Consider the following 14,826-nt stretch of genomic DNA (forward strand, 5'->3'; position numbering starts at 1 on the left):
GAGAACTCTAAATTCACACTGAGAACTCTAAAGCCCACCCTGAGTACTCTACACTCACCCTGAGTCCTCTAAACTCAATACTCTAAACCCACACTGAGAACTCTAAACCCACACTGAGAACTCTAAACTCCACACTGAGTACTCTAAAACCCACCCTGAGTACTCTAAACCCCAGTCTGAGTACTCAAAAACCCAGTCTGAGTACTCTAAATCCACCCTGAGTACTCTAAACCCCAACCTGAGTACTGTGAACCTTACCTTATGTACTCTAAACCCCACCCTGAGTACTCCAAACCCCACTCTGAGTACTCTAAATCCCCCCCTGAGAACTCTAAACTAGTGGTGCAAGAAAAAATCGATTCGAGCTTGAAGAAAAAGAAATCCGATTTGAAAGAATCTGAAAAAAATTGAATCATGACCCCAAGAATCGATCCTGAATCGAATTGTGGGATTCCCAAAGATTCACAAACCTACTCTAAACCCCAGTCTGAGTACTCTAACCCCACCCTGAGAACTCTAAATCCCACCCTGAGAACTCTAAACCCCACCATCTGCATCTATATTGCATCTGCAATATAGATTAACGCAGAGTTCACTTCACTCTGTTTTTCTCTCAGTTACAGTCCAGTTAAACGTTTCTCACAGATCCAGGATACATGGTGACCACAGGGATAATCCGCCCAGGTTGATGCATTATTAAATTTAGCTCTACTGAAGTTAGTTATAGCACAGTCCTCATTTCCTTCATGATTATTGGGTTCATTTTGAGCCCAGAACCTGAAACAAACAGATTCAGATATGTTCACATAGCAGGTAAATGTGACCCAAATTTCTTCTATATTGTCAAATGTTTAACAGTGTAAACAGCAAATATTTATTTAGATTTGGGACACTTTAATACATGGGATTTAATTCCAATACAGAACAAGCTTGATGATCCTAATCTTTACTACCTAGCTATGGATATTTTGAAGTATTGAACGAAGCACTTTAAATTGCTCTGGATTAGGGCATCTGCTATAAACCATAAAAACGTAAATGTAATGCTGACAAAGATGAAACCGAAACTTCCTGTGAAGCCCTGCTCTTTAGTGCATGATTGTCAGTTTTTTTGAGCGAGCGTTAACTGTTCAACAGGTGTGAACAGAAAAATATAGGATATTGGTAATTAAAAGAGAAGTGTCAACAGCTTAAATGAATCAGATTTGGACATATTTCACATCTAGAGCTTTAGAGAGCTACCGTTAAGATCTGCATCATCATCAGAGATCAGTTCAGTGTTTCTTACTCAGTGGTCAGAGTTGAACCATCCACCCACTTCCAGACCCCCTCTGTTACTGCATCAGTCAGACCAATCCAAGCTTCAGTGCTGCCAAGTTCTTTATTGATGAATTCCTGAAATCAAGAACAATATGTGTTAATGTGAAGAAATACAAACATTTATAGATTTCTCTCTCTCTCTCACCTGTTCCTCTCTGCTGTTGATGATCAGCAGGTCTGTTCCTCTGTCAGTACAGTCCTTTCTGCTGTTATACCATCTCCTCTTCTCTGTACTGATGTAGTAAATACTGGATCTGAAGTACCTCCACCCCTCTTGAGTCATTTGACCTTTCCCAAAATGAAGTTAAAGTGAATTATTCAATTCAGTTTAATTGTGTTCACATTATGAATGAAGATCACAAAGTACATTGTACAGTGAGCAGGAAGTGTGAAATTGGTTGCTCGAATTTAGAAAAACGTGAGCACAAACCCTGATACTGTTTACTCGAATTAAATTGTAAGAACAAGCTGCAGAATCGTTCACTCAAATAAAAGGAATCATGAGCACAAACTGCAAAATTGTTCACTTAAATTAAAGAATTAGAGAGGATGAACATGAACTGCAAAATTGTTCAGTTCGATTAAAGAAATTGTGACCATGAACTACAAAAACATTTCTTTGAATTTAAAAAAATTGTAAGAACTGTGAAAGTCACTCCAATTAAAAAAAATTGCGACCTCATACTCACGACCTATGAAATTGTACACCCGAATTAAAGACATCGTGACCATGAACTGTGTAATCGTTCACTTGAAAAAAAAAGTGTGAATATTGTAAAATTGTTCGTTCAAATTAATGTTTTGGTTTTTTTTTAATCCAAGGCCCCTTCTGGTCTCCCTACAAAATATCTTTCGCTCTGCTGATTAAAACCTGGATTTGGAAATGTGTGGATTGGCTATGGGATCTTCCTTCTTAATCATACACTAACTTACTCTGTTTACATTCAATCTAACTAAATTTGAATGGTCAGGAAAAGCGTGTAATTTGGTGAAAGAAACCGAAGAGACCAGTTAAAGAAAACCGACTCAGTTAATGATCAATATTCACTTACTCAGTTCAGGAATGTATTCCAGAAGCACATCTCTCTCCTTTCGTAACTGGTCTCTCTCTGCAGTCAGTCTGGTCTGCAGAGGGATATCTGAAACAAATGAGTACAGCAACATTAAAACCTATATTTACTGATATATTTCCTATAGGACACTTTGTAGTTCTATAATAATTACACTGTAGTTCTGTATCTGTTTCTCTGCATACATTATTATCTTTCATAGACCACCACAGAGCAGCTATTATTATTATTTGGGTGGTGGGTCCTTCATTCTCAGCACTGTAGTGACACTGTAGTGATCATCAGCATGATGGTGGTGAAGGACTGTAATGTTGCCATGCCTTCTCGCATAGGGCTCGCATTTGTTTGGATATATTTTTTTTTTCTGTAATGAATGAAATGATTGATTGGTTGTACGTGATAAAACACTAGAGAAACTACTGAAACTACTGAAACACAACCCCACACCATAATAATAATCCCCCCTCCACCAAACTTTGCACTTGGCTCAGTGTATTCACACAAGTACTGTTCTTCTGACCCTGTTGCCAGGTTAACACTTTTGATAGACTTGCCTAAGTCTAGATTCAGTTCAGCAACTTTATGAACTGGATTAAATACAGTGTTGTAAAGGTCTTGTTACTCTATCTGTCCCTGTGAACTTATAGAACTTACAGTAGAGTCTCAGAGCAATGTTCAGAGACGCCTGAAGAATACACACCACACCCAGACACAGTACAGCCATCCTGAACATCCCTAAAACACACAAAGCTTTTATTAACGGATTTTTAAAACGACAAAAAAGGACCAATGTAGGATCCTCACAATGGAATCTGATTTATATACAGATATGGTTGTTCAATTGTAATTTTTAAACTTTGAACTAGGGTTGGGCGATAATACAGTATACTGTGGAGTTAAAACATGTTAACAGTATCTCGAAACGAGGGCAGTATTTCATAAATATGACTTGCCAAAAGATCTGACGTGCCATAATACCTGAAAAATGAAATCTGCATCTCCGTAAAATATGTTGTCAGCAGAGGGAAGCATGAAGTGCTGTAAGATTTTACGGGAAAACAAAACTGCGCTGACTTTGGATTTGATAATAAAACACAGTGGATCAACACCAGCAGATGACAGACATGTCTCTCCAAACCATCACTGATTGGTGGAAACTTCACACTAGACCTCGAGCAGCTTGGACTGTGTGTCTTTCCACTCTTCCTCCAGACTCTGTTTGCTTAATTTACAAATGAAATGTAAAAAATTTTACTGATGACAAGTGATGGTTTGGAGAGACATGTCTGTCATCTGCTGGTGTTGATCCACTGTGTTCTATTTACAAGTCTAAAGTCAGAGATTTCATTTTCTAGCAGGACTTTGGCACATTGTCCACACTGCCAAAAGTACCAATTTTCTGAGACACTGACTTTTGGGGGTTTTCATTGGTTGTAAGCCATTATAATAATCAACAATAAAATAAATAAACGCTTAAAATAGCTCTTAAAATAACTCTGTGTGTAATACATCTATATTATATATGAGTTTCATATTTTCAACTGAATTACTGAAATATATATATTTTTAAATCACTATTAAAACACCAGGCACTGTAAAAACAGTGAAATATAGCAAAACGTTGTGGCCAAAATGTGTTTTTAAATTAATTGCATGCATTAATGAGTTAACATTCACAACACTGTTAAATATTATTCCGTTACAAACTGACCAATCTGCTTTGATCTTACTTCGGTACTGAGCGTGTCCATCATGTAATGCAGAGCTTCTGCCCACTCTCTCTGTTTCCTGGTCGTGAAGAGGATCATTCTGAATGTCCATTTCCATATTCATAGCCATGATATACTGGAACACTGATGCACTGGAACACTGCAACACTGGAACCTTTAATAATAAATAACACTGAGTCGTAATTAATTGCTTGTTATTACTTACTTTAATCTAACATTACACTAATTTAATATGATTACAAACACCTGTCTAATCGTGTAGGTTGCCTTTATGCCCACCAAAGCAATTTCAGTAGATAATTGGTGGGATCAGAGCTGACAGGCTAACTTCGTTGATTGGTGGTCTCTGAACACATCGCAGGTTTACTGGTTGTCCTTCTTTCCTTAGAGAACTTTTGGTAATTAATCACCACTGTATACCAGGAACACCCCACAAGACCTGCCTGATGTTTTGGAGATGTTCTGACCCAGTTGTGTTCAATATATCCAATGTATAAAACAAGTTTAGAATCTGATCACTTGCTGCCTAACAACGGGTTTAAAATACATCTGTACAGTGTCACATCCTTGCCCTGTTCCCTGTCGATTTCCCTTCTGTGCTCGTGTTTTTCTGTTTGTACCTTTCCTCCTCAGTGTCTGTCATTTGTCCACGTGGTCCTGTGTGTTCCTCCCATGTCACCACCTTAACTGTTTTCACCTGTGCTCGTTTGTAGCTTTTTAGCAGGTGTTGTCCTATTTCATTTCCTGCCTTGTGTGTATTTTAACCCCTGTGTCTTCAGTGCTAGTCTGACGGTTCCTGTATGTGCTTTGTGTCTATTCCGGTTGTTTAAATAAATATTACTTGCATTTACGTCCACTCTCCGCGTCCTTCCCTGTCGCAGCTGTGACATAGGAACCGACCGAAATTATGGACACAGCAAGTAAATCCATGGTTTGGTACCAGGCTGGCGGTACGACAGACCCCCTTCACAACCCGCCACTGGAGGAGACAAGAAGGTGGGCGATGACATTCTCTGAGCTCCCTCTTGGGAAAATACAGGTTGGTGCAGGTAACCTCGGTCCATGCAACAGGGGAGGCAGGGCTAATGAGGGCAAATAGCGTGAGGAGTCCAACTCCTGAGACTTTATGGACTTTCTCAAACATGTCCAGCGGTGAGGAAGAGGACTGCACCAAGCGGTACTCCCTAGCTGCTTCCTCCGGGTGCGGTGCAATTTGCCACTAGTATACCCGTGCCAGCGGTGGCTGCCACTACCTCTGCTCCTGTACCAGTGGTGCCCACCGTCTCTCTTCATGTGCCATCGGTGCCCACTCCCTCTATTTCAGTGCCAGCAGTGCCCACCACTCTTGACGTGGTGTCAGTGCTGCCCATTGCAATGCCAGCTCCACTGCCAGCAATGCCAGTTGCCGCTCCAATAGCTTTCAATCCTAGGTCACATGCTCCTAGGCCGGCTGCTAGGCCACCTGAACCTAACCTTTGTCTCCCTGTTTTAGTTCCTGTCTCAGTCTGTGCCCCAGTACCCATTTCTGTTTCCGTCTCTGTTCCAGTCCCAGGTACTGTGTTCATGTTTGTCCCAGTTAATGTGTTTATAGCTGTTCCCTTGTCCAGTCAGCTTCAGTCTAGTCTCCTGTCTGCGTCCTTGTCCAATGTCCAGTCCCCGGTCCATTCTCTGTTCACGCCCACTGTCCAGTCCCCATTGCCCGTCCAATCTCCTTTCCAGTCTCCATGTGTGTTCAATGTCCAGTCTAAAGTCCAGTCCCTGTTGATGTCGAATGTCCAGTCTGCAGTCCCGCTCCAGTATCTATTTGTGCCCCAGGTCTAGTCCCCAGTATAAACTCAAGCTTTTTACTCAAGTAAAGGTGTAAAAGTTCTGGTTTCAAAACCAAGTAAAGTATAAAAGTAAAAGTAACGTAAGGTAGAAAAATGCCATTACAGACAAAAGCTTATGCCGTGCCACTGGATCTTATAGTGCACTAACCCCTGTCCCTAAAACACATATTTCTAAAAGCCATAATGACTATAATGTTCTATTAAAATTGTTTTTTTTTTTTTGGGATGCACTAGGCTCCCTGTTTCAGCTGCATGTATGCTCGTTGAAAATAAATGCATTTTAGTACAATGTAAATATATTAAAGAAGCTTAGTTGGGACATTTTGAATTCAAACGAGTACTCTTGAGGCTCTGCAATGCATCATCTTCATACTAGGCTACATACATGACGTAATGTGCATGTGTGATGGATAAACCTGTTGTAATTTTATTTATTCAAAGTCAGTTATTTTAAATAATAAAAAGGCTCAATGAACAGCACTGACTGTATATAACAGTGTTATTATGTGTATTAATAGTCTGTGTTCTTAAGTACAAGAAGGAATATTATTACTTACCTCTGTTCGGAGAGAAAGAGAAAGACAGAGTGTCTCAACACATCCTCTTTTCTGCTGCTACTTCTTGTTTCTTAGAATTAAATTTATTGTGAAGTTGAGAAAGCAGCAGATGTCACTTCCTTGTTCCCTGTTCCCTGTCATTTTACCTTCTGTGCTCTGTTCTTATTTACCTATTCCCTCTGTGCATGTTCCTTCATGTGCCCCTGTCTGTGTTGAGTCATTAAAAATTTAACAAAGGCAAGTGAGACCTGCAGTTCTTTAGATGTTGTTTCGGGTTATTTTGTGACCTCCTGAATGAGTTGTTCATGCCCTTTTGAGTAATTTTGGTAGGCCTTCTTTTGTGACCTCCTGGATGAGTTGTTCATGCCCTTTTGAGTAATGTTTAAGAAAGTTTTCTCCATTAGTGAATAATAGCTCTCACTGTGGTTGTCTGGAGTCCCAAAGCTTTAGAAATGACTTTGTAATATTTTCCAGACTGATAGATGATCAATGACTTAATCAATGAAAGTAATCAGGCCTGGTTGTAGCTAATGGAATTGATTGATTTCACATTTTCATAAATGTGGCTAATTACAGTTAAATTATAGGGACAGGTGGCAAAACAATAATAAATGTGTAATCTGTCTTTTTTCAGGTCTTTTTAACTTTGTCGCTAAGGCCTAGTTTCTGCACAGCCAATGACAGCTGCACTGCTGTCTAGATAAATGTCCAGAATATAAAGAAATTTGGATGAAAAAAAACAGTAACAAAAAAAAGAGATGACATAACACTATTACTCATCAGTTTTTTTTGCAAATAATCAACAGTAAATGGAAACCCAATTTTAAAAAGATGTGAAAAGCAAAATATTCTCATAGCAGCCAGTAATACAGAGCTCTCTCCAACTTACCAGCTCATCTTTATCACCAAAATCTGTTTGTTTTTTTTTTTCGTTCTGCAAAAATTCAACTTGCTTGTTGTTTTCAGTGTATCTTTATTTTTGACGAAACACACAACATACTGATTGAACAGTCTATTGACAAAAAGTAGAATTTTGGAAAGGGGCAATTGAAGGTTTGCAAAACTGTACACTAGGGGCAGTAGTGGCTCAGTAGTTGTAGCACCAAGTCATTGATCACAGGTTGTGGGTTTGTGATTTTTAATGTTTTATGGTATTTTCTTTATAACAAGCATTAAAAATACCTTTGAGGTCAAAACAGTCATATTCATACTCAAAACTCCACCCTGTGTACTTAAAATTCCTCCTTGAGTACTCTAAACCCATCCTGAGAACTCTAAACCCACCTTGAGTACTCTAAACCCACACTGAGTACTCTAAACTCCACCCTGAGTACTCTAAACCCCACCCTGAGTACTCTAAAACCCACCCTGAGTACTCTAAACCCCACCCTGAGTACTCTAAACCCACCTTGAGTACTCTAAACCCACACTGAGTACTCTAAACTCCACCCTGAGTACTCTAAACCCCACCCTGAGTACTCTAAACCCCACCCTGAGTACTCTAAACCCCATACTGAGTACTCTAAACCCACACTGAGAACTCTAAACCCCACTCTGAGAATTCTAAACCTCATCCTGTGAACTCTAAACCCCACTGTGAGAACTCTAAACCTCATTCTGTGAACTCTAAACCTCATTCTGTGAACTCTAAACTCCACCCTGAGTACTTAAAATTCCTCCTTGAGTACTCTAAACCCATCCTGAGAACTCTAAACCCACCTTGAGTACTCTAAACCCACACTGAGTACTCTAAACTCCACCCTGAGTACTCTAAACCCCACCCTGAGTACTCTAAAACCCACCCTGAGTACTCTAAAACCCACCCTGAGTACTCTAAACCCACCTTGAGTACTCTAAACCCACACTGAGTACTCTAAACCCCACCCTGAGTACTCTAAAACCCACCCTGAGTACTCTAAACCCCACCCTGAGTACTCTAAACCCCATACTGAGTACTCTAAACCCACACTGAGAACTCTAAACCCCACTCTGAGAATTCTAAACCTCATCCTGTGAACTCTAAACCCCACTGTGAGAACTCTAAACCTCATTCTGTGAACTCTAAACTCCACCCTGAGTACTTAAAATTCCTCCTTGAGTACTCTAAACCCATCCTGAGAACTCTAAACCCACCTTGAGTACTCTAAACCCACACTGAGCACTCTAAACTCCACCCTGAGTACTCTAAACCCCACCCTGAGTACTCTAAAACCCACCCTGAGTACTCTAAACCCCACCCTGAGTACTCTAAACCCCATACTGAGTACTCTAAACCCACACTGAGAACTCTAAACCCCACTCTGAGAATTCTAAACCTCATCCTGTGAACTCTAAACCCCACTGTGAGAACTCTAAACCTCATTCTGTGAACTCTAAACCCCACCCTGAGTACTCGAAACCCACACTGAGTACTCTAAACCCCACTCTGAGAACTCTAAACCTCATCCTGTGAACTCTAAACTCCACCCTGAGTACTCTAAACCTACCATGAGTACTTAAAACCCACTATGAGTACACTAAACCCCACACTGAGAACTCTAAACCCCACTCTAAGAACTCTAAACTCCACCCTGAGTAGTCTAAACCCCATACTGAGTACTCTAAACCCCACTCTGAGAACTCTAAACCTCATCCTGTGAACTCTATACCCCACCCTGAGTACTCTAAATCCACCATGGATACTCTAAAACCCACAGAGCACTTTAAACCCATCCTGAGTACTCCAAACCCCACCCTGAGTACTCTAAACTCCACTTTGAGTATTCTAAACCCACCCTGAGCTCTCTAAACTCCAGTCTGAGTACTGTAAACTCACAGTGGATACTCTAAAACCCACTCTGAGCACTCTAAACCCACCCTGAGTACCCTAATCCCCACTCCGAGTACTCTAAACCCCACCCTGAGTACTCTAAACCCACACTGAGAACTCTAAACCCCACCCTGAGTACTCTAAACCCCACTCTGAGAACTCTAAACCCCACTCTGAGAACTCTAAACCTCATCCTGAGAACTCTGAACCCCATACTGAGTGCTCTAAACCCACACTGAGAACTCTAAACCCACACTGGGAACTCTAAACCCCACACAGAGTACTCTAAACCTACCCTGAGAACTCTAAACTCCACACTGAGTACTATAAACTCAACACTGAGTACCCTAAAGCCCACCCTGTGTACTCTAAACCCTACCCTGAGTACTCTAAACCACATCCTGAGTACCTAGAACCCCACCCTGTGTACTCTAAACCCCACCCTGAGAACTCTAAACTCCACAATGAGTACTATAAACTCAACACTGAGTACTCTAAACCTCATCCTGTGAACTCTAAACCCGCACTGAGAACTCTAAACCCACACTGAGTACTCTAAACCCCACCCTGAGTACTCTAAACCCATCCTGAGTACTCCAAACCCCACCCTGAGTATTCTAAACTCCACCCTGAGAACTCTAAACCCCAGTCTGAGTACTCTAAACTCCACCCTGAGTCCTGTAAACCCCACCTTGTGTTCTCTAAACCCCAGCCTGAGTACTCTAAACCCACTTTGAGTACCGTGAACCCCACCTTGTGTACTCTAAACCCCACCCTGAATAATCTAAACCCCACCCTGAGAACTCTAAACCTACCCTGAGAACTCTTGACCAAACCATGTTTAAGGAAGTAAGAAATGCTGTAAGTGGATCTGCAGTATGGAATATTAAAGAAATAAATACACATTATAAATACAAATTAATATAGATTAACGCAGTTACAGTCACTTCACTCTGTTTTTCGCTCAGTTACAGTCCAGTTAAACGTTTCTCACAGATCCAGGATACAGGGTGACCACAGGGATAATCCGCCCAGGTTGATGCATTATTAAATTTAGCTCTACTGAAGTTAGTTATAGCACAGTCCTCATTTCCTTCATGATTATTGGGTTCATTTTGAGCCCAGAACCTGAAACAAACAGATTCAGATATGTTCACATAGCAGGTAAATGTGACCCAAATTTCTTCTATATTGTCAAATGTTTAACAGTGTAAACAGCAAATATTTATTTAGATTTGGGACACTTTAATACATGGGATTTAATTCCAATACAGAACAAGCTTGATGATCCTAATCTTTACTACCTAGCTATGGATATTTTGAAGTATTGAACGAAGCACTTTAAATTGCTCTGGATTAGGGCATCTGCTATAAACCATAAAAACGTAAATGTAATGCTGACAAAGATGAAACCGAAACTTCCTGTGAAGCCCTGCTCTTTAGTGCATGATTGTCAGTTTTGGAGCGAGCGTTAACTGTTCAACAGGTGTGAACAGAAAAATATAGGATATTGGTAATTAAAAGAGAAGTGTCAACAGCTTAAATGAATCAGATTTGGACATATTTCACATCTAGAGCTTTAGAGAGCTACCGTTAAGATCTGCATCATCATCAGAGATCAGTTCAGTGTTTCTTACTCAGTGGTCAGAGTTGAACCGTCCACCCATTTCCAGACCCCCTCTGTTACTGCATCAGTCAGACCAATCCAAGCTTCAGTGCTGCCAAGTTCTTTATTGATGAATTCCTGAAATCAAGAACAATATGTGTTAATGTGAAGAAATACAAACATTTATAGATTTCTCTCTCTCTCTCACCTGTTCCTCTCTGCTGTTGATGATCAGCAGGTCTGCTCCTCTGACTCCACAGTCCGTTTTGCTGTAATACCAGCTCCTCTCCTCAGTACTGATGTAGTAAATACTGGATCTGAAGTACCTCCACACTTGTTGAGTCTTTTGACCTTTCCCAAAATGAAGTTAAAGTGAATTATTCAATTGAGTTTAATTGTGTTCACACTGTGTATGAAGGTCAACAAATTACACACTACAGTGAGCAGGAACTGTGAAATTGTTCACTCCATAGACTGTGTATAGCTGGACAGAGCATCGTCTCTCAAAAGTGAAGCCACCACAGGTCGGGCGCTCCCCGCTGTTCGGTTGCAGAAAGTTGTGTAACCCCACCCATACCCCATAGGTTTCAATGGCAAAACAGACAACTTTTAATCACATTTTTTCTAATATACTGTAATTCTACCTCCATTATTTAAATGCAGCAGCTAGTGTAACCTCTGCTTATATTGTCAAATTTTTATATCACCACAGAATTCATTTTTAAAAACGTTATTCAGCTCTATCAAAAAAAAGGTGTGTTATTGTAAAAGGGCTGGTTATGGGCGGGACCAATAACAGACAGCTCCGCTCCGTTCCGCTCTGCAGCCTGTGACCTCGAGGCAGGCCTCAGGGGCGGGTTTATTTAAATGAGTAGGCTGCTCTCCACAGCCTTTCTCCCTCCTCTGGTCTCTACTGCATAGACTCGGGTATCAGGATCGCCAACATGAAGGAAGATTTTGGCTTCATTTTTGTTGAATGAATGGGAACGGCGACACGGCGTCCATCTTTTTTTAAAGTCTCTGGTTCACTCGAATTAAATTGTGAGAACAAACTGCGTGAACATTGTAAAATTGTTCACTCAAATTAATTATTTTTTTTTTTTTGTCCAAGGCCCGTTCCTGTCTCTCTATAAAATATCTTTTGCTCTGCTCATTAAAACATGCCTGACTTGGCTATGGGATCTTCCTTCCTAATCATGAACTAACTTACTCTGTTTACATTCAAACTAACCAAATTTGAATGCTCGGGAAAAAAAATGTGTAATTTGGTGGAAGAAACCAATAAGACCAACTCAGTTAATGATCAATATTCACTTACTCAGTTCAGGAATGTATTCCAGAAGCACATCTCTTTCCTTTCGTAACTGGTCTCTCTCTGCAGTCAGGTTGGACTTACTGGTCTGTAGCTGGTCTCTCTCTGCAGTCAGGTTGGTGTAACTGGTCTGTAACTGGTCTCTCTCTGCAGCCAGGTTGGTGTAACTGGTCTGTAACTGGTCAATCTCTGTATTCAGGTTGTCAAACTTGAACCACAGCAGTATGATGGCAGTCAGCAGAAGAACACACAGCATCCCCAGAAACACTGCAGCCAGTCGGCAGCTTCTGCTTCCTGCAGTGTCTCCACCTAGTGGGGAATGAAGATAGATACATGTGCTTTACTCTGCAGTAATTGCACCTGGTATCTGTGACATTTTTTATGCTAACTTCAATAGCTTTCATCTGCTTCTTTATCTTCTTCACCTTGTTTGCCAAACATGTCATGTTCGAAAATACAACCAACATGAACCATGGTCTGGAACAAAGGACCAGAGTTTGGTCAGGCCAAAAGAGGTGGTCTTGATCTGGATCTACTGAACTATGGTCTGGACCAAAAGATCAGAGTTTGGTCTGACCAATAGAGGTGGTCTCGGTCTGCATCTACTGAACCATGGTGTGGAACAAAGGGCCAGAGTTTGGCCAGACCAAAAGAGGTGGTCTTAGTCTAGATCTAAAGAAGATGGTCTCTGTCTCTATTTACTGAACAATGGTCTGAAACAAAAAATCACATTTTGTTCCAACCAAAAGAGGTCATCTCGGTCTGGATCTACTGAACCATGGTCTGAACCAAAGGACCAGAGTTTTATCAGACCAAAGAGGTGGTCTCTGTCTGGATCTACTGAACCATGGTCTGGACCAAAGGTCCATAGTTTGGTCAGACCAAAACAGGTGTTCTTGGTCTGGATTTACTTAACCATGGTCTGGACCAAAGGACCAGAGTTTGTTCCAATCAAAAGAGGTGGTCTTGTTCTGGATCTACTGAACCATAATTTGGTCAGACCAGAAGAGGTGGACTCATTCTAGATCTACTGAACCAGGGTCCGGACCAAAGGACTATAATTTGGTCAGACAAAATGAGGTGGTCTCGGTCTAGATCTACTGAATCAGGTCTGGATCAAAAGATCAGAGTTTGGTCCAAACAAAAAAAGTGTTCTTGGTCTGGATCTACTGAACCATGGTTTAGATCAAAAGTCAAGAGTTTGCTCAGACCCAAAGACGAGGTCTCAGTCTAGAACTACTGAACCATGGTCCAAACCAAAGAACCAGAGTTTGGTCAGTCCAAAAGAGGTGGTCTCAGTTCGGATCTACTGAACCATGGTCTGGACCACAGGACCAGAGTTTAGTCAGACCAAAAGATGTAAGTAAGATTTTTTTCAACTCCAACCACAGCCCACTTGGACTCGAACAACAGCATTAAACATATTAGCACCCTTGCTCCTGCATTTCAGAAAATGCATAACATCTCACAGAAGATGACAAAATTATAGACCTCCACAAGGCTGGAAAAGGGCTACGGGGCAATTGCCAAGCAGCTTGGTGAAAAAAAATCAACTGTTGGTGCAATTATTAGAAAATGGAAGAAGCTTAACATGACTGTCAAACTCTCTCAGACTGGGTTTACAACAGAGGTTATAGGTTGTCAAGCTGAAAAATCCCTTAAAACATACTTAAAAAGCTCCTAGTAATTATTTAAGATATTCTACTGGAGAGTGGAGTTCTGAGGTGGCTAATCTGAGCCTCCATACTGGGTGAGTGTGGTTTAGCTGTTGCACTATTATGGCTTGTTTTCTCTCCTGTCTGTTCCCACAAGTCACACCAAAAGTGTGACCTGTGGTCGGCTGCTACAGACAGATATCATCCTTCTGTCGTCATAGGTGGTTTCGGCCTCTTGCAAAAGTTGTGGTTATGGCTTTGGATTGCGAAATTAGAAAAGTACAAACTTCTCCAAATTTCCACAAAAGTCCCTTATTCTCTTTACAAAAATAATCTAGTTATGTCCTGCCAATATTTAAATTAGGGCTCGGCCAATCACTGATTACAGAAATCAGACTGAAATCAGAGGTTGTGTCCCAGATTACCCCAGGACCCCCTAAGAACCTAATCCCACCTGGTTAGGGCTTTAGTCTAAACTCAATTGGAAACGGTCTTTTCTTGGTCTTGTTGCCAGAATATTGTATTTTGTATTATATTTTCAGAATATTGTTTTCAAAACCAATTGAGCTTTGAAGAGGACACAGCCCCAACATATACAGTTCTAAAAAAAAATAAGAGACCACTTAAAATGATGAGTTTCTTTGATTTGACCAAATTAAAAACCTCTGGAATATAATCAAGACGAAGATGGATGATCACCAGCCACCAAACCAAGCTGAACTGCTTGAATTTTTGCACCAGGAGTAAAGGCATAAAATTAGCCAAAAGCAGTGTGTAAGACTGGTGGAGGAGAACATGCCAAGATGCATGAAAACTGTGATTAATAGCCAGGGTTATACTTTCTTTTCCACCTGTTCTGGTGTAATATGACCACTCCTGTTTGCACTGCACCTGAATTTAGGTCTTGTTTCGTTTTCACCCTCATTTTGCAGAGTTCC

The 14,826-nt window shown here is 40.9% G+C and overlaps 2 protein-coding genes and 1 long non-coding RNA gene across 4 annotated transcripts in view; 1 reads left to right on the plus strand and 2 right to left on the minus strand.

Annotated features, from left to right (window-relative positions):
• LOC111190357 (C-type lectin domain family 4 member E) overlaps positions 1-4,991 on the minus strand; it is a 46,042-nt gene extending 41,051 nt beyond the window's left edge. The window contains exon 1 of the mRNA XM_049472250.1: positions 4,803-4,991. The gene's annotated coding sequence lies outside the window, so the exon portion shown is untranslated. The remainder of the gene's footprint in view (positions 1-4,802) is intronic.
• LOC111190355 (hepatic lectin-like) overlaps positions 1-14,826 on the minus strand; it is a 16,771-nt gene continuing 1,945 nt past the window's right edge. Inside the window, exons 3-6 of one of the 2 annotated variants that reach the window (XM_049472240.1) lie at positions 12,240-12,542; positions 11,130-11,272; positions 10,953-11,059; positions 1-777 (exon numbers count right to left, since the gene is read on the minus strand). In XM_049472240.1, coding sequence (XP_049328197.1) covers positions 618-777; positions 10,953-11,059; positions 11,130-11,272; positions 12,240-12,542 — 713 coding nt within the window. In that variant the 3' untranslated portion in view covers positions 1-617. Of the gene's footprint in view, positions 778-10,279; positions 10,444-10,952; positions 11,060-11,129; positions 11,273-12,239; positions 12,543-14,826 lie in introns of those variants that run through there. The other variant, XM_022664099.2, reaches the window with a different exon arrangement.
• Positions 12,324-14,826, plus strand: part of LOC125787686 (uncharacterized) — a 19,694-nt gene continuing 17,191 nt past the window's right edge. Inside the window, exon 1 of the long non-coding RNA XR_007429478.1 lies at positions 12,324-12,348. This is a non-coding gene — a long non-coding RNA (uncharacterized LOC125787686). The remainder of the gene's footprint in view (positions 12,349-14,826) is intronic.

The sequence above is a fragment of the Astyanax mexicanus genome, chromosome 25 (assembly GCF_023375975.1).
Source record: "Astyanax mexicanus isolate ESR-SI-001 chromosome 25, AstMex3_surface, whole genome shotgun sequence".
NCBI classification, from domain to species: Eukaryota; Metazoa; Chordata; class Actinopteri; order Characiformes; family Acestrorhamphidae; genus Astyanax; species Astyanax mexicanus.